The following is a 20,084-nucleotide window of genomic DNA, read 5'->3' on the forward strand; positions in this document are numbered from 1 at the left end:
TCTTATCAGACATAAGAATCCTAGAGTAAAATGGGGTAATTCTCTAGGAGAGGGCACATGTGGAGGCATTCTCCCCCCAGCTATGAGTCTGTATGGCAGAATAAGGAGGGCATACGGCTTCATACAGCGCCCCCTAGTGAACTGCTAGACATGCGGTGTATGGTTTCAGAGGACTTTTCTAACTTCTTCAGTCTTCTAGTTCAGCTCTCTTTTATAAGGACCAGTATCCCCATATTGGAGGTCTACAACCTTATATAGCTTCAGAACCACTTTCTGATAACACAAGCATTTAGCTGGCCATATGCTTTGGATGAATGTTGGTTGAACCCTCTGACTTAAGTAATGTCAGCCAACCATCTAATATATATGGTAGCCCTGAACTCTGCCATGATGGCAGATGTCATGGAAGTGGAGGGTCAGGTAGTTTGATTTCAAAATTCCCCAATCATTTTTGTTCTCAGGGAGAAGCCGGCTACCCCACTCTCCCGATTCCAAACATGCAAACACTTGGCCCAACATGCAAGTATATGGGGAGAGAGCTATCAGGCCAATGCTTGTCACCATTTGAAATGCATGGCTAAAAGTTTGAAGGGGATAAAAAGTATATATGCCAATGAAATGCACTTGGTGTTAAATAATACATTAGACCAGGTATTTACTACGTTTAGAACACATGATAAATTGCATTGTGGTATTGTGTGCAATGTTGGATAGTATAGTTGAAAAAAAAACACTTGTCTATCAAGTGTTAGGCCCCTCTATGCTCCTATATAGTAGTTAGGTCCCCATATGTGGCAACATTAAAAAATAATAAAAAAAAACTATTCTCAACTGTCACACTGCTACCTGCAGCTCCTCGGTCGCCTTTCCTCTCCTCTCTCTCTCTCTGATCTTCTGGTGCCAGCAGCACGGGATACAACAATGCCTACACTGGAAGAAGCCAAGCAATGGCGTAGTTTACCTCATTGTGTGCATTTTACATTCTCATACAGTTAAAAGCTGAGCCCAGGAAGGAGACACCCGCTTGACACCCCCTTTTCAAGAATCTGTCCTGGCGGTAACATTATGGGGAAGTTGTCTGGCTGCGCCCTAGGAGGCTGCCTAGTTTGCCTAGTGGCAACACCAGCCCTGATTACGTTTACAATAAAACCCCTAAACCATGGCATGGAACATTTGATGTTGTAGCACTAAGGTATTCTCCCAAAGATGAAGACTTCTAGAATAAAAAAAGGAACTGTAGCTTTTCTCCAACACTGTCATTTCCCGCCATTGTATAGGCACTACAGCATAGCCCTGTAGGTATGGGACTCTTCTGCATTAACACACCGTGCTGGTTCAGGACCAGTGAACTTAGTAAATCATTTTCTAGGCTATTTTTCCATGAATGTCAGGAGGAATATCCTGGAGCCTACCCCTTATGTGGTTTAAACATCCAGTTATACAAGGTAAATAAAAAAACATGCAGTATAGTATAGCAGGGTATTCAGGAGATGTATGGCACTTGGCATTACACTGCAAAATTGAGAAATGTCTCCAACCTTGACAGTATTTAGAAGTACAGTAATGACATACAAAGTATGCTTGTAGAGGCATAAAATGGCAATACAAAGAGAAAATATACCGAAAACATCCAAAATGTGTCAAAATGTATGTCAAGGGGATTCGATGTTGGCATAGATTTGTATGTATACCATGCATTACTTGGATTCGGTAATATGGAGGTCAAACAGCTCCCCCCCCCCCCCCCCCTCCAGAGGAATGACATGTATGTAATGGCTGATAATGTAAGGATTATGAGCTCTTGGCCACAGTGTTCAGAACAAGCCAGCCTGAAGGTTGCTAGGGTCCTGAGAATTGGGGTCATGGGTCACTGCTTTCTTGTCAGTGTGGCTAATGTGTGTTTGTACCCTTTAAAGGCGTTCTTGTTACCCTTTTAGTTGTTTTGATTCTATAGCTGCTAATGTAATGTACATAAGCTTTATTGTGAAATTGCATTGAAAAGAATTGCCATTCAGACTGAGTGACCTATTTAGTAAGCCTCCCTCCAATTTTTCTCACTTACTTTGCCATATAAATGAAATGGTTTGCACCATGCTGGTGAGGATGATACACCCCATACTAAACTTATCTGCAGGCATACCACTTTGCAGTATGCTAGTACCCTGTTAGATCATCCTAACATACTGATGTAGGCTAATAGGGTACAGTACTGTAAATAACATTATTTGTCACCGATGTGCCATTATTCTGTAACATTTACTCTCATAAATATGTAAATCACGGCATTGGGTGCACTGGGGGGTGTTTCTTTATTCCGAGGTGCACCGATCTTCTGTAACACTGGCTGGATATTCATCCCCCTCTGCAGTGATGTAACGCACAGCCGCAAACCCAAAACTTTAAAATGTCTGAGTTATTTAAATGAATAGGATACAGCACTGTGGAATGTCTGAAGCTCCCATAGTGCATGGAGCTCGTGCCAACCCCACTGCCCCATGCAGTGAGGAGAGTCATGGCTCTGTTCCTGAAATCGCAGGGGGCCCTAATGGTCAGACACATCATACCCTTTCCCAGTGTTTTCCAAACATTGTGTCTCCAGCTGTGGCAAAACTACAACTCCCAGCATGCCCGGACAGTCTTTGGTTGGAATAACCCTTAGAGGTGCCAATACACCTTCTATAGCTATCTGCTGAATGCTTGTTTGACAAACAGTTGTTAGCCCCAAGCCGAGGATGGATGTGTTGTCAATGGGGAGAAGGGGGAGACAGGTTTGACTGACTTTGTCTAATAGGTATTGGGGCCTAAAGGCTTGCTGCAAGTATCAGTGTTGGTAAAATGTATTAGAACGCCAGGAAATTTAGATGAGAGAATTGCTTGGGCTAAATACATGTAGCAATCCTCTAGCTGTCAGAGGTAACATTTCATGTTTTCAGGCACTGTATAAGAAATAATGTTACAGTAAACAATAGCTTAAAAATGCTGAGAATTGAACCCCAAAGTATGCAAGAATATTTCATAGCTTTAATATACAAGCATTATAACTAAAGCTTGGTGTGTATTCTTTTCTAAATTAATATTTTTTTTTTCTTAGATTGCTATGGAGTGGAATGAGAATACAGACGTGTCTTGTGATTTAGCATTTTCTGAAGCACAAAGATGGATTGAGGTAAGACTCAGCAATGCTAACTACTAGCTTTAAATCCAGCGTGGCACGACATTGCATGGTTACATGCTGCTGCTCTCTATCAGGGAACAAGACACGCAGCACAACTGTATGACAGCTTGTTAACCTATACATATATCATAGCGCAGGAATGAAGGCATTTGTTAGCTTTCTAGGCTCAGCCATACAATGTAAACAACTTCCAGGATCCTATACTGAATAAGGAAAGAAAGCTGTGAAGTTTACATGTCTGGCGGGTTTACTCAGCTACTGAAGAATTTATCTATAGACAATGAAATGTGGGATGGGGCTGAGATGGGAAATCCAATTTGCAGCTAAATAGCGAAGGCATTGAGCAGGTATTCAGCTTTTAGAAGAGAGTTTCATGTACTGAGCAGAAGCTTGTTTTTCATGTTTTATTCGCTAGCATCTCAATAGATGGGCTTTATTATGGGTGCTAAGAGATTATGGGAGGCTTTTCTCTATTTTCAATATCCCTGTTGTAGGTCCCTGCTGGCCCATTTGGTGACCTCAGTCAGTTACTTAAAAATAGGAAAGTTAAAATCTCACACATTCAGGATTCAGAGGTGCTGCATTGTTTGACTTTCCATACAATTTGGTTTTGTGAATAACATTTACCCAGGTTTTCTGCAGTCCCTGCAAACATTGTATTTAAACATGACTCGGCTTGCTTCTTTAGTTTTTCTTTGCTTATACTGAAAAGATAGACCAGCAAATGATTTTCCACCCTCTTCTATTTAGAGTTTTTTGTTGGATGAAGAGCTGTTTAAAACCTCCAATTGTTGCTTCCCTTATCAGTAGGATTTTACTGAATTGGATTGCCTACATCTGTGCTCAATGGGAGGAAAATGTGGACTGTCTTTTCTAAAGTGTTAGTCTTCGATCTGGGCTATGCACAACAATAATATAATTATACTTAATAGAGTTGTTCATTTTTGGCCAACCTTTTTGAATACACAGCCTATGACACAATGATTGTAATGGATGTACAGAATCTTAACGAAAGAGTGTCCTTTGTTTATAGCTCTCCATTCTGGCTATAGAGGGGGGGTTCCTGAATGAAAACATGTTTAGAGGCGAACCTCATGTTTCCCTAAACCAGGGCTTTCCAAACTGGGTGCCACAACACATTAGTGTGGTGACAGCAGTCCCCAAATGTGTCGAGGGACTGTCATCTCCTGCAGCAGTGGCTGCTGGAACTTCTAACGAGTAACACCTCTGTCATTGCGCTCAAAGAGCGGAGCAGGGGGATATAACTCGTCAGATGACAGCAGGGGCCACTGGGCCTGCCGGAGCTGTAAGGAAAAACAGGTGGGAAGTAAATGGGCCATGGGGTAACCGATGGGGGTTGGGGGGGTGGTTAAGGTTGCAGGGCTAGGGCTGAAGTGACTGAGGGGGTGATCAAGGAGGGGTGATAAAGGGGCACAGGGGATGAGGTGGAGGTGTAGGTGAAATGGCACAAGAAGAATGGGGGGTAATTAAAGTGGCACAGAGGGTAATAAAAGACGGGGGAATGTAGGAAAAGTGATGGCACAGGGAAATAAAGGGGATGATGTAGGGGGTAATTAAATGGCACAGAGGGGGTAGCAGCCACATTTGTGATGCTGATACTGGTATCATGTCATGCCTCATGGGATGTGTGAAGTGATACATACAATTGGTTGTACGGCGAGGGGTGTGTCCTCAAACTATGCATTTCTAAAAAGTGTCACCAATATGAAAAGTTTGGAAAGCTCTGATGTCTAACAGTTTCTTGTTGCTGCTTGGACAGCATATTTTGTAGTAGAACAAAGAACCGTCCAGTAAGAACCTTACCCTACTGCTCGGTATTTTAGCCTTGTAAAACTCAGATCTGTAACCTCTGAGTAATTAATGGTCTGTATAAAGACTTTTATTGCAGCTGTTTGATATTTGACCTATAGAAATCATTTTTTTTATTGCTTACTAGGAATCTAGCTGGTTCTTCTACTAGTAAAGGTCGACAGATTGTCTAAGTTTTTTCGGGAAAGAGGAGCCGCTTGTGTTGTGTATATAACATCTGTAGGGAATGTGCTTCACTTCTTTAATGTTTTCCTGACTATTCTGTGAAAGCCTCAAACATTGTTTAAATGGGACCCTACAGCTGAGATCCCAGGTATCTTGAGGGTGACTGAAGAGGTAACTGCCCAATTTCTTAGTAAGAGTTATGGAAACCTGACTTCTGTATAGTATGATCGTGGCAATTTCATTTGTTACTTTCATTCTTATTTTATGATTAGGCACTCATTTACATAAAGCTATTAGTAGTAGTAACAGTATTTTATTGTTTAAGTCATGGGGCCATTTTCTTTGTCCTTTTGTAGCTGCTATAATATTTTGACTGTTGACTACCCCTCCCCCTTACTACAATAAATAATTAAATAACTGACACAACAACAATTCAACTTTTTTATGGGTGGGGATCGGCCACAGCTTTATTTATAAAATTACTTACATAAATAACAATTTAACTGTAACAAAGACACCGATTGGCTTCCTACCAACCCGAGAGGTGCTGCCACACCGTCCTGTGTGGAGGTCTACCCTGGGTTGACCCCGCTTTCACCGTCTTCTTACCGCCAAGCTGTGACTTACAATAAACAGAGATACAAAAAGGAGGGAGGGAGGGCAAAACTCCGGGTCCTGGGCAGATTGAGGGGGGGGGGGGGGGGGGGGGGAAGGGAGACACCACAGCAATAAATACCCAGGGGAGGGCCCCTGAAAGCCCGGGAAACTATTAAACCCCTGATTGGTGCACTCCTTCTCCCCCCCACCCATGGGACATACCACTATAGTTACCAACAAGTTTTCCAGGCGGGGGAGGGGGCTAACAACCTTGCCTGTATTATTTTATAACCCCTTAACTGCTCACCAGTCAGGCAGCAAGCTAGTTATGCACAGCTTGACACTCCAAAACCCTATTTTGGTTGCTGTGTCATGCACCGTATAAATGTGAGCAGAATAGGCCAAGACACCTCTAAATAGGAATTCCCTGTAGTACAGACCTGGCCTATTCGAAGTGAACTTTTTAACCTTTGATAGCAATGGGATGTGACCTTATTGTGTTGAGTGACACACTTAAATAGATTGGTTGGGCAGCAGGGTAGACACTCTGTGTGCAATTATTCATTTCTTCATTTATGTGCTGGTCATTTCTGGTGACCTATCCTTACATGCCAGCATGTGTCACCACCCTGGGAAATTTATTTTATGTGATTCACAAAAGAACAAGAATTATGACAAAAAAATTGTCTCTTAACGGTTATCCACTTGTCACAGAATTTCCTTGTGCTCCTGAATTTAAAGTATTGAGAGGCGTAATCTTTTGTATTTGTATTAATACCAATTTTGGGTATATATAGAAACTGACACACAGAGCTTTGGCAGCAGCAGCAGAGAGTTCATTGTGCCGTAACCCTGTGTGTTCCGGCAACGCATCTGCAGCATCAAATACACTGCGGATGTGCTCCCATGTGAACGTTCTCATAGTCTGTGCTTTAAGTGCACCACATTTAGTTCCCAGCCCTTATTTTTAAAAGGTCTCCCTGTGTAAAAAGCTTTGCCCTCTGTCCCTGCCCATTAGATGTCAGCTAAGAACGGGAAACTGAAGCTTACATTTTTATAGGCTCACAAAAATTGGACAATGGGAGACTGAAAGAACATTGCCTGGTCTGATGGCAGGCTGTTGGTGGTGCAATGGTGTGAGGGACATTTTCTTGGCACAGTTTAGTTCCCTTAGTACCAATTGAGCATGCTTTAAACATGACAGCCTATCTGATTATTGTTACTGACCATGTCCGCCCCTTTCCACCACAGTATACACCTCTTCATATAACTACTTCATACAGGCTAATGCACCATGTCACAAATCTCACATCTCATACATGATTAAGGTCACTGTACTCCAATGGCCTCCACAGTCACCAGGTCTCCATCCACTAGAGAATGCCTTTAGGATGTGGTGGAACAAGAGATTCTCATCATGTGTCGGCAAATCAGCAACTCTGTGAAGCCATCGTGTCTATATGGACCAGCACCTTGTAAAAAGTATACCACGAAAAATGAAAGCAATAGGGGGTCCGATATGATACTAGCAAGAAGAGATGAGTGAAGTTACAGCTATTCGATTCGTCACAAACTTCTCGGCTCGGCAGTTGCTGACTTTAGTCCTGCATAAATGAGTTCAGCTTTCAGGAGCTCCATTGGGCTGGAAAAGGTGGATACAGTCCTAGGAGACAAATCACTGTAACTTCGCTCATCTCTACTAGCAAGGTGTGCCTAATAAAGTGGCCTGTGTGTCCCCTTAACTCGCATGTCTCCTTTTTGGTAACATCACAGCAGAAAAACAGATCCTCCATGCAAAGAAATCCATAAACAGGTCAGCCCTGAGTTTTCCTTTGGGATCATTGAAACAGGTGTTTAGTTGTCATATTTTGCATTTCCTTTAGTCTGGTGGGATGGCTGGAGAACGAAAGCTAATAATTTACAGTTCTCACACTTGAAAACCTCCAGGAATGACATTACAACATCTGAAACCTGCCCCCCACAGAGCTCCTGGATGCACATTTCAGACGCACAGCGTATGGCATCCTTTTATATGCATTCCATACAAAACACTTGTCCAGGCAAAATCCACTGAAAATCTGCTGTAGATTTAAAATACACAGGCCCACATTTACTTTGTGTAATACTCCAGAAATTGAGCTTCACATGCACTAGAATTGGGGTGCACGGCGACTTAGACACATTTATTATGCTGTGTGTGCGCCAAAAAAACAGGAAAATGTGTCTAACAAGAGGGCTTCAAATAGTAAGCAACCAACAGCTCTCTCCTTCACGATCACCGCCAGCTGCACACGGACAAGCTATCAGCATAATCCGGCCATACGGAAATCCCAGAAAATTAAACGGGTCCAGTGTCAGGGGTGCGAAAAAGATGAATATTCTATATTGGATAGTACAGGAAAACACATGTGGGACAACCGCTGATGCGTTTCGGATCAGATATGATCCTTAGTCATGGCCTCATTAACAAGATGGCTTGGCTTACTATTAAAGGGACATGTCAAATTTGGAAAATTTAGTGCTCTGTGCCAAAATAATGCACCATAATCTTTCATTACCTTCGCCTGAAGTAAGCAAACTCTTAGTTACTGTAGACTAAACAATCAGCCTGAGTCTCGGTGATAAATCTGCCACATTTGAAGTCTGTCCTTCTAAGGCCCCATTCACACGGCAACATTTCTGAGCAGAATGTGGCAGGAAAATTCTGCTTGGAAATTCTGTTGCAGCAGATTCTTATTGTTCATGGGTTTCTGCTGCACTGTGGACACAGCAGAATTTCCGATTCCAGCCCTGCAGAAAGAATTTACATGTCCATTCCTTCTGCGGAATCGTCTCAAATACGTTGCAGTCTATGGAGAGAGTGCATTTGCAAGTAGTTCTATTGATGGCATATTCTTCTGTCCAAGCCTGCCTATCCTAGTCTGTTTTATTAAATCGCATGCATTGTGTTTTTTTATTTGTAAATCCGCAACTATATAAACGGGTCCAATTCTGCACAATATGATGCAGATTTATATGCTGTTAGGCTGCAGATTTCCCACAGAATATCACCAACTTGATCCTTTTCTATGTGAAACTATCCCGTTGTTCTGACCGTAGATGCCATCAGCAAGCGCATTGGGGTGGGGGCCGGGGGGTTGCCCATAGCATCTAAGAGACAGTACATATCCGAGTGGTCTTGGGGCCCATGGGATTAATTGTGCGGAATGTCTGTTCGTGTTTTTCGTGCAGACGTTCTGCACATTTTAAGTAGCCTTATTCAGATAAATGGGACAGGAATTACCGTATTTATCGGGGTATACCACGCACCGGCCTATAACACGCACCCTCATTTTACCAAGGATATTTGGGTAAAAAAAGTTTTTTACCCAAATATCCATGAAAAAATGAGGGTGCGTGTGTGCGCGTGTATACCCCGATATACCCCCAGGAAAGGCAGGGGGAGAGAGGCCGTCGCTGCCCGCTTCTCTCCCCCTGCCTTTCCTGGGGTCTAGAGCGCTGCTGTCGGCCCTTTTCACCCCCTGGTTATCGGCGCCGCTGCCCGTTCTGTCCCCCTGACTATCGGTGCCGGCGCCGATAGCCAGGGGGAGAGAAGCGGCGCCGACAGCCAGGGGGAGAGAAGGGGCAGCGGCACCCATTGCCGGCGCCGCTGCCCCGTTGCCTCCCCCCATCCCCGGTGGCATAATTACCTGAGTCGGGTCCGCGCTGCTCCAGGCCTGAGTCGGGTCCGCGCTGCACCGCTGCTCCAGGCCTCCGTCGTTGCTATGCGCTGAACGGCGCGGCGCATGACGTCAGAGCGCCGCGCCGTGCATAGCAACGACGCTGGGGACCGGCGTTGTTTCTATGCACGGCGCGGCGCTCTGACGTCATGCGCCGCGCCGTTCAGCGCATAGCAACGACGGAGGTCTGGAGCAGCGGAGCAGCGCGGACCCGACTCAGGTAATTATGCCACCGGGGATGGGGGGAGGCAACGGGCAGCGGCGCCGGCAATGGGTGCCGCTGCCCCTTCTCTCCTCCTGGCTGTCGGCGCCGCTTCTCTCCCCCTGGCTATCGGCGCCGGCACCGATAGTCAGGGGGACAGAACGGGCAGCGGCGCCGATAACCAGGGGGTGAAAAGGGCCGACATCAGCGCTCTAGACCCCAGGAAAGGCAGGGGGAGAGAAGCGGGCAGCGACGGCCTCTCTCCCCCTGCCTTTCCTGGGGGGGGGGTATCGGCGTATAACACGCACACAGACTTTTTAGGCTAAAAATTTTAGCCTAAAAAGTGCGTGTTATATGCCGATAAATACGGTACTGCGATAAAATGTACTGCAGGTGAATATAAGTTGTTTTGCTTCATTTTGATTTGTTAAAATAGGATGACCCATACTACACTGAGGTGTAAACTGCTTTTTGCAAATTGGACCAAGCGCATATGTTCTTGATGCACTGCTCAAAAAAAAAAAAAAAAAAAAAAAAAAAGGAGCACTAAGATAACACATCCTAGATCTGAATGAATGAACTAATCATATGAAATACTTTTTGTCTTTTACATATTGAATGTGCTGACAACACAATCACACAAATTATCAATTGAAATCAAATTTATCAACCCATGGAGGTCTGGATATGAAGTCACACTCAAAATCAAAGTGGAAAACCACATTACAGGCTTATCCAAATTTGTAATGTCCTTAAAGGGGTACTCCGTGGAAATTATTATTTTTTTTTTAAATCAACTGGTGCCAGAAAGTTAAACAGATTTGTAAATCCCTTCTATAAAAAAAATCTTAATTCTTCCAGTACTTTTTAGGGGCTGTATACTAAAGAGAAATCCAAAAGAGAAATGCATTTCCTCTGATGTCATGACCACAGTGTTCTCTGCTGTCCATTTTAGGAACTGTCCAGAGCAACATATGTTTGCTATGGGGATTTTCTCCTGCTCTGGACAGTTCATAAAATGGACAGCAGAGGAAATTCATTTATCTTTTGGATTTCTTTTTAGTATACAGCCCATAAAAAGTACTGGAAGGATTAATATTTTTTAATAGAAGTGATTTACAAATCTGTTTAACTTTCTGGCACCAGTTGAATTAACATTTTTTTTCACGGGAGTACCCCTTTAAAACAAGTCAAAATGAGGCTTTTGTGTGTGTGTGTGTGTGTGTGTGTGTGCGCGCGCGCCCGTCTCCTGAGGAATGTCCTCCCAGACCTGGACTAAAACATCCGCCAACTCCTGGACAGTCTGTGGTGTTGGTGGATGGAATGAGACATGATGTGCTCAATTCAGGTCTGGGTCACAGGCGGGCCAGTCTATAGCATCAATGCCTTCCTCTTGCAGGAACTGCTGACACACTCCAGCCACATGAGGTCTAGCATTGTCTTGCATTAAGAGGAACCCGGGGCCAGCCGCACCAGCATATGGTCTCACAAGGGGTCTGAGGATCTCATCTCAGTACCTAATGGCAGTCAGGCTACCTCTGACAAGCACATAGAGGGCTGTGCGGCCCCACAAAGAAATGCCACCTCACACAATTACTGACCCATTGCCAAACCGGTCATGCTGGAGGATGTTGCAGGCAGCAGAACGTTCTCCACTGCGTCCCCAGACTCTGTCACGTCTGTCACATGTGCTCAGTGTGAACTTGCTTTCATCTGTGAAGAGCACAGGGCGCCAGTGGTGAATTTGCCAATCTTGGTGTTCTCTGGCAAATGGCAAACATCCTGCATGGTTTTGGGCTGTAAGCACAACCCCCACCTGTGGACGTCGGGCCCTCCTACCACCCTCATGGAGTCTTTTTCTGACCGTTTGAGTGGACACATGCACATTTGTGGCCTGCTGGAGGTCATTTTGCAAGGCTCTGGCAGTGCTCCTCCTGCTCCTACTTGCACAAAGGTGGAGGTAGTGGTCCTGCTGCTGGGTTGTTGCCCTCCTACGGCCTCCTCCACGTCTCCTGATCTACTGGCCTTTCTCCTGGTAGCATCTCCATGCTCTGGACACTACTCTGATAGACATGGCAAACCTTCTAGCCACAGCTCACATTAATGTGCCATCCTGGATGAGCTGCACTACCTGATCCACTTGTGTGGGTTGTAGATTCTGTCTCATGCTACCACTAGAATGAAAGCACCGCCAGCATTCAAAAGTGACCAAAACATCAGCCAGGAAGCATATGAACTGAGAAGTGGTCTGTGGTCACCACCTGCAGAACCACTCCTTTATTGGGGTGTCTTGCTAATTGCCTATAACTTCCACTGGTTGTCTGTTCCATTTGCACAACAGCATGTGAAATTGATTGTCAATCAGTGTTCCTTCCTGAGTGAACAGTGTGATTTCACAGAAGTGTCATTGAGTGTTCCTTTTTTGAGCAGTGTATATTGTTACAGCTATATACTGTAAGCCATAGAGCATATAATAAGGACTTCTCTAAAGCAGAAAACTTGAAGTAGTTTTTATACGGAGCTATAATAATGTTTGTATAAAGGCTCTTGTATCTGAATGGCATCTTCCCTATAAAGACTCTAAATGCATTTGTGAAAACCTCAAATTGCGTTCACTTTCATTGCTGCTCTATTCTATACAATATTTTTAGATGATCAATTGTGAGATTCTAATTTGTGCTTTTTTCTTTTTGCTCGATAAAGCATGAGAGTTCTTACTTCTCACGGGTTCACAATGCAGCAAGACCAACATGAAGCAATAATTACAGTGTAATTCATCACCAAATAATAAAGCGTTCTTCTCCTTTCAAGCTTAGGAGAAATAACACTAAACTGTACCTCCCTGGAGTGATAATTGTACATTGTGTTGCTTTGTCCTCGCTTCTTTATTGTCCTGTCTGTGTGGTTATTGTTAGGAGGCGCACGCCTGAAAAATTGTGGTTTTATTATTTCATGAAATCTTAACACAATTCATATAAACATTGTGCAGTTAAGAGATGATGGACTACAAAGAGAAGTCCACTCCAACCCTCTCTTTTAGGGAAATGTGTGAAGTTTGATAGCTCTTGGATATACATCATTTCCAACCCAAGCCAGCAGGGTGCACTGTACGTCACTAAATGTTCTAAATGTCTGATCTCTCCAGACGTCACTTGTCTTTGTTTGTTAAGGAATGTTTTGAAGAGTTTTTAGAAGCCAAGTGAAATTCCACAGCGTACACAGAGAGGCAAAGTCCCAAGAGAATAGTGAACACTGCAAAAAATGTAGCTAGTCCATGGTGTTCTTGAGGATCAGAAGCTGTTGCCTTTTGGGGTTTAGTAGGTTTTTCCTAATATAAATTATTCCCAATAATCCCTTCCCTTTTTGTAATCAGATGTATTTATCTACAGTGTGTTTTGATACATACACAATCGTGTCATACCAGAGAATGCTGTAAATTACTGGCATGGCAGTACAGTGACCCCCCCCCCCCGACCTACGATGGCCCCGACATACGCTCATTTCAACATATGATAGTTTCTCAGAGGCCATCGCATGTTGAAGGCAGCATCAACATACAATGCTTTTGTCGGGGCCATCGCATAAACGGCTATCTGACAGGTTGTACTTTGTCAGTCCATCCAAGGGGTACTCTGGTTGAAAACTTTGTAGGTTGAAGACCGCAGGTTGAAGACCACTGGTATTGGAGGTTGTACCCACGTGTTCCCGCCGCTCAGGCCCTGGATGTCGCCGTCCATCACGTCGGCAGCGCACGTAGTCATCACGTAGTCATCACGTCGGCAGCGCAGACTGCTTCAGCTGCCACCGGATAGCCGTTTACGGTGCCCTGACGATCACTTACCTGTCCTCGGGGCTCCGGCGCGTCCTCTTCGGGATCCCCTGCATCGTCGGTGCTCTCCATCGTAGTCATCACGTCGTTGCGCACGCCGTCCCGTCATCCTATAGGAGATGCATGCGTAGTGGCGGCGACGGAGAGCGAGGATGCCGGGGAAGCAGAGGCCTTGCCGGAGCATCGGGGACACCACGGGGACGCGGAGACAGCGATGGACGGCGACATCCAGGGCCTGAGCGGCGGGAACACATGGGTACAACCTCCAATACCAGTGGTCTTCAACCTGCGGTCTTCAACCTACAAAGTTTTCGACCAGAGTACCCCTTGGATGGACTGACACAGTACAACCTGTCAGACTGCAGATGACGGGCACTGGTGCTACCAAACTCTGTCTAGGTGCCGCTGTGACAAAGAGCTCTGTGTAAATGTTGGCACCCAAGGAGGATCTTAAGGCTAGTCTGACACTGCGGTGGGGATATAGGCAGCGAGTTCCCCCTGGATGCAGGAGCTAAAGTTCCATTATTATTCCGCTTCTGGAATTACAGCAGGTGTGAAATAGTCCATCACATGTCTCATTGCAGAGAGGGTTTTCCCCAGAAGCATGAGCCTTTATGCAGGCCTTCTTCTCATTTAGTTGTGATGTGTGGGATAATGGTCTCTCTATGCTGGGCAATAGATGAGGGCGTAGAAATGGGGTGGGGGGGGACTAATGTCTATTAACATACAATTCCTTAATAGGGCATGTAAAAACTGGTATTCTAGCCAGACAACTCATTTCTCCTAATGGGTGAATGAATATTTGTATTTGTTTATCCGTACTTTAGTTGTGCAGCTTGCATGCTTCTGTCTGTAAAATGTCTTTTTACCATCATATTACGTTAAAAGGCTAAGTGTACAAATTTGACGACCGTACGAAGCGAAATCTGACATTCTCTCCCCCCCCCCCCCTCTACTGGCAGCATGGTGCCAAGCTGGCTTTAAGCTGAACAGCTGAGACGTGTGTGACATCTTGTTGTAGAATGTGTTTAGTTGACTATATGGTAAATCTATTCATGGTTCAGAGGTTATATAGTTAAGGAATGAACCCAGCACTTTAGTGGAAGCACAGCATATATTATCAGAGCTGGCGGTGGCAGTAAAGCTGCTCCTGTCAGTGTAGACATTTGCATTTGATTGTGGAGATGATTAGGTCTTCATCCCTATAATTAGTACATTTTTAAGCCTTTTATCGTGTCCTTAGGTGATGGGGACATACCACAATGTTTTCTATCTTCTCTTAAAATGTTCAGCACATTCTGTGTCATGATTGAAAGGGTTCTTCTGTGACTAAGTATACAATCACTCGCTCGGAGTGTCTACTTGCTATGGTTATGTCACTCCACCCTGACAGTGACAAGTGTTTGTATTATGACATCATCACCAGTTCCTAATTCCGATCATTGTTTGTTTTAGTATGCATGTAGTAGGTGTATTATTAGGAGTTGCTAGGCAAATGTCTAACCTACTTGAGTTTTTCTGCATTCCATTAGGCAGGTGATCATGGAAACTGTCAAGGTGTCAAGCCTCAGACATCTTAGTGAGGGAGGCGGAATATAAGTGGAGATGATATGTTCTTTATCAGGATCAAGCAGAGCTGTACATTGCTCCTGGAGAATACTACATGCCATTATTAACATTCTACTTATTATTCTCTTATGCTTCCACTTTCCACTTATTTCCTTAAGGCTGATTTCACACATGGTGTTTATCCAGAAAGATGCCAGAATAAATGCAGCTAAATGTTACCTTTGAGTCGGTAGGGAAATGTAAAGCACTATATAACAATGCTTTTTTTGTTTCTGCCGTTTTGGATTAATGGTAGACTTTCCCAAATGCATAAATGTGTTTTTTGCTGGTTGGTTTATTAGAAATTCTGCATTATGACTTGTATTAAAAATACGCAACACAAAATCACAAAAAATGCACATTTTAGGAAAAAAAGGTACAAAAAAACTGTACCATGGAAGACTAAAGTGAAATATTTTGTCGCATTTTCTTTCCAAGGCAAAAAAGACACACCACATATTCTTACTCTTCTTGCCCAAAAAAAACACTTCCATTGAAGTCATTTGGAGCTTCTTTGCTAGTCCAACCTCTTCACTGCCGGTGGCTCAGTGTTAGCCATAGAGCAGTGCTTTTATACAGCCTCCTTTTTTATTATTTTTATCAGTGTGAACTTTTCCTGCAGGTATATTAATGTGTTTATTTTGCTACAGATTTTCCCACAAAATGTTGAGTTAGCCACATTTTAGAATTCCCAGATCTCAATTATGTGATGGATGTACTGAAAAAACATGCCCAGTCTATAGAGGCCCCACCTCAAAGCTTACAGAACCTTTAATGGGATCTGTCAATTGGAAAAACTGTTGAATTGTGGTTAAGACATGTCCAAAGTTTTGTTCGGTGGGGGTTTGTGTGTTCAGATCTCTGCAGATCAGGAGAAGAAGCCAGGGTGAAGTTTGCACTCATAGACATGTTGCTAATCAAAAGTTTAAAGGGGTATTCCGGGCAAAAACATTTTATCCCCTATCCAAAGGATAGGGGATAAGATGTCTGATCGCGAGAGTCCCGCCGCTGGGACCCCCGCGATCTCCCTTCAGCACCCGTATTTTATCCAGAACGGCAGACTGAGGTCCCCTCACCTGCCTCCGCTGCCTTCCATGGGTCTTCTACTCTGGTCTGACATCAAGCAGACCAGAGCAGATGATGACCGAACAGTATTAGCAATCGAATGATTGCTATAAATAGTCCCCTATGGGGCTATTAAAGTGTAAAAATAAAAGTAAAAAAAATTTGAAAAATCCCCTCCCCCATAAACATGTTTAATAAACATATTTGGTATAGCCTCGTGCGTAAATATCCGAACTATTAAAATATAATGTTAATTATCCCGTACGGTGAACGTAAAAAAAAGTCCAAAATTGCTCCTTTTTTATAACCTGTTATTCCAAATAAAATTGATAAAAAATGTATTAAAAGTTTTATATATGCAAATGTGGTATCAAAAAAATTTGCAAATGTGTTATCAAAAAAACAGTGCAAAAAATGAGCCCTCAGACCACCACTTATATGGAAAAATGAAAGTTATAGGTTAGCAAAATAGGGGGATTTTAAACGCATAAATTTGGTTAAAAAGTTAGCGCTTTTTTTTTATAGCGATATAATAGAAAAGTATGTAATCATGGGTATCTTTTTAATCGTATTGACCCACAGAATAAAGAAAACTGTTCTATTTTACCGTAAAGTTTACAACATGAAAACGAAACCTTGCAAAATTTGTAAAATTGCGGTATTCTTATCAATTTCCCCACACAAATAGTATTTTTTTGGTTGCGCCATACATTTTATGGTAAAGTGAGTGATTTAATTACGAAAGACAACTGGTCGTGCAAAAAACAAGCCCTCATACTAGTCTGTGGTTGAAAATATAAGAGTTATGATTTTTAGAAGGCGAGGAGGAAAAAACAAATGTAAAAATAAAATTGTCTGAGTCCTTAAGGGGTTATATAGGTACTCCACTGGAAAATTTTAGGAACTGTCCAGAGTAGGAGCAAATCCCCATAGAAACCTATCCTGCTCAGGACAGTTCCTTAAATTGACAGAGGTGTCAGTAGAGGCCACTGTGGTCAGGCAGAAAGGAAATTCAAAAAGCCCTTCCTGTGGATCAGAACAGCAGCTGATGAGTACTGGAAGGTTTAAGGTTTTTTTAATAGAAGTAATTTACAAATCTGTTTAACTTTCTGGCACCAGTTGATTTAAAAAAATAAATAAATAAAATGTTTTCCAGTAGAGTACCCCTGGATGTATTCTGTGGAGTGTAGGGAACAAGTTGTTTTTCACTGGCCAACCCATTTTCATGTTGCCGAATCACTGTCACAAACCCTTGATTGATAGATTCCTCCCTGTATACTATATATATCTATCCATCAAGGCTGTGGTGGGTCAGGAGAAAGCCACCAGGGGCCATCCCAATGACATAAAAGTGCTGACTGGTTCTCTGTTCTAGAATGCTGCTGGACTATCCTTATGTGGAAACAGTTCTCAGTAAGACGTAACCTAATGCAGAACCTCACCCAAACAAGTGTTACATGCTGTTACAAGTAGGTATATGATTTCTGTAATGTGGGATTTAGCTAGGATTTAATGTCTACATTTATTATGCTTTTTAATTTTACAGCTTCAAATATTAGTCCTGTTAAATTGTCCGTGTGATTATTGAAGAGCCTTAATCCTGTCGTATTATCAGGGCATGGTAACCTGACAAGGCTTTACACTTTCCCATGCTGCTTATATTTAATTCACATTATTAGTCTAGTAGAGTCACTAGTTGGTCAGCTAGGCCCAAAACCTCTAGTATGATCAGAGTTTTCTACATATGAGAGAAATGGACAGCTCACACGTAGACCGCAAGTGACCTACTAATATCTGAGGGTGATCAATGCCTGATAACTGGTCATCTAATGTAAGGTCATCTGCTTTCATGAAGAAATAACAGGGGAGCGGTTTATGAGATCAAACTTCTTATCTTCTCATGTGTCCACGACATGTAGAGTCATTTAGAATAGATTATCCCTTAGGAGAGGTGGCATTTCGGATGAGTAGTACCTCTGTTGTGTTGTTTCTTCTGCATTTATATGTGTGTCTTTTCAGTATAGACTTTCAGAAGGTGGCACAACCTCCACATCACCTCAATAAACAACTCCTTACAGGAAAGTGTCTTTTGTCTTGTTATAGTCCAGTTAGTCATGGCCACTGGAATGCTGTATAACACTCAGGCAGGACGTTGACTTTTTCTCCAGTGAGTTTTGTTTTATTATCATCATTATGACATGAGGTATTTTTATGGTGTCTGCTGTTGGCAGGAATGTCTTTTTCTTGTTTCTGGTAGGGTTTATAGCTAATTGTTTTCACCTTTATCAATCTCCATGTGAAAGGTCATTCATATATTTGTTATAAATGTAGGCGTTGTGCCCCAGGTCTCCTGTAAAGAGCTATTTCTACCTTATTTGCGTGGAATTCTGTTATTGTCTGTAAGATTGTACACAGATACCTTCATCCCCTGTATGTTCAAATTGTGTAGCAAATACTAATATATAGATATATATACAGATGCTATACCACAGTTTTATTTTATTATTTTTTTGAACTGTGTACTAGCTTTGCATAATGGCTCTCTGAGTGTTATTAGCATAGACAAAAAAAGTTGGTGCGTGCTTCTGTAACTTCTTAGAGCTAGTTGACACTGAGAAAATCAAACAAAATCCATGAGGAGTTTGAAGCAGGTTCCATGGTAAATTCCTTGCGGATTCTGACTTGAATCAGACTCCCTTTGACTTTAATGGGGCTTCTGCATCAGTGACCTCCGAATTCCACTGGAATCTGCAAGTACTTTGAATTTGCAGAAAGAGAATTTCAGCAAGGAAATATTCCTTGCCTTTTCCTTAGTTTGAACATACCTGGTTTCCTTCCAGGTTCCATGCAGAATGGTTCTAAAAGGCATGTGCCCTCCATGCTTATTGAACTTGAAAAGCCTAACAGGATCACATGGCTTTACCCACGTGTGCTTAGACGGTCAGCTAAGCGGTCACCACTGCTCAGTTTTCAATGAGGCAAGCATTCATATTCACACCCCGTTCAGAGCAGTGGTGTCTATAAACATTATTATAATCTATGGACTGTTAATGGGCTAGTCACCCAACCAGTTGACAGTCTATGCGTTGTTATATTTGGTGCCTGATCTAATATTACTGATAGCTAGAAAATGTTTCTATGGGGTTCCTAGAAGGAAATAAAATAAAAACTGTAGGACCTAGATAGGTTTAAGAGCTACAGGTGATCCTTAAAGGGGTACTCCGGTGGAAAACTTTTTTTTTTTAATCAACTGGTGCCAGAAAGTTAAACAGATTTGTAAATTACTTCTATTTAAAAATCTTTACCAGCATAGGTTTGCTATGGGGATTTTCTCCTGCTCTTGACAGTTCCTGATACGGGCATTAGGTGTCAGCAGAGAGCACTGTGGACAGGACAAAAAAGAAATTCAAAAAGAAAATAATTTCATCTGTAGCATACAGCTGCTAAAAAGTACTGAAAGGGTAAAGGTTTTTTAAAGAAGTAATTTATACATTTTCCATCGGAGTACCCCTTTAAAGGTCTACATTCATGTGATGAGACTGAGTGCGAAATAATTATACCAATCAAAGTAGCATGGAAAGATAAAAGGTTAGCCTATGTCTGAATGGATCTACAGTAAGAAGTTCTAGGTCACATTATGAGACATTTAAATATTCATAAGCCTGTTGTTCCGTACACTTTTTTTTTTTTCTTTTCAACTTTTCATGACATTTATTTGAAGAAATCCTTTTAGGACAGTGTTAATGAAGAACACTAAACTTCACTGGTCTTGTTACGTATTTACTGCAAGTAATGACTGAAAATAGTCAGAAATGCTTAACAATTACCCCAAATTACTGTAATTTCCTGATTTAAATAGTAATGATGTATTACACTAAGGGATCCACTGAGTAT

General features: G+C 42.7%; 1 protein-coding gene across 11 annotated transcripts in view; it reads left to right on the forward strand.

The window, feature by feature from the left end:
• The window catches only part of LMO7 (LIM domain 7), a 239,648-nt gene that overhangs the window by 73,598 nt on the left and 145,966 nt on the right, over positions 1-20,084 (forward strand). For all 11 annotated transcript variants that reach the window (XM_056555527.1, XM_056555526.1, XM_056555531.1 and 8 more), the window contains exon 2: positions 3,092-3,166. In XM_056555527.1, coding sequence (XP_056411502.1) covers positions 3,098-3,166 — 69 coding nt within the window. In that variant the 5' untranslated portion in view covers positions 3,092-3,097. The remainder of the gene's footprint in view (positions 1-3,091; positions 3,167-20,084) is intronic.

The sequence above is a fragment of the Hyla sarda genome, chromosome 2, assembly GCF_029499605.1.
Source record: "Hyla sarda isolate aHylSar1 chromosome 2, aHylSar1.hap1, whole genome shotgun sequence".
In the NCBI taxonomy this organism is placed as follows: Eukaryota; Metazoa; Chordata; class Amphibia; order Anura; family Hylidae; genus Hyla; species Hyla sarda.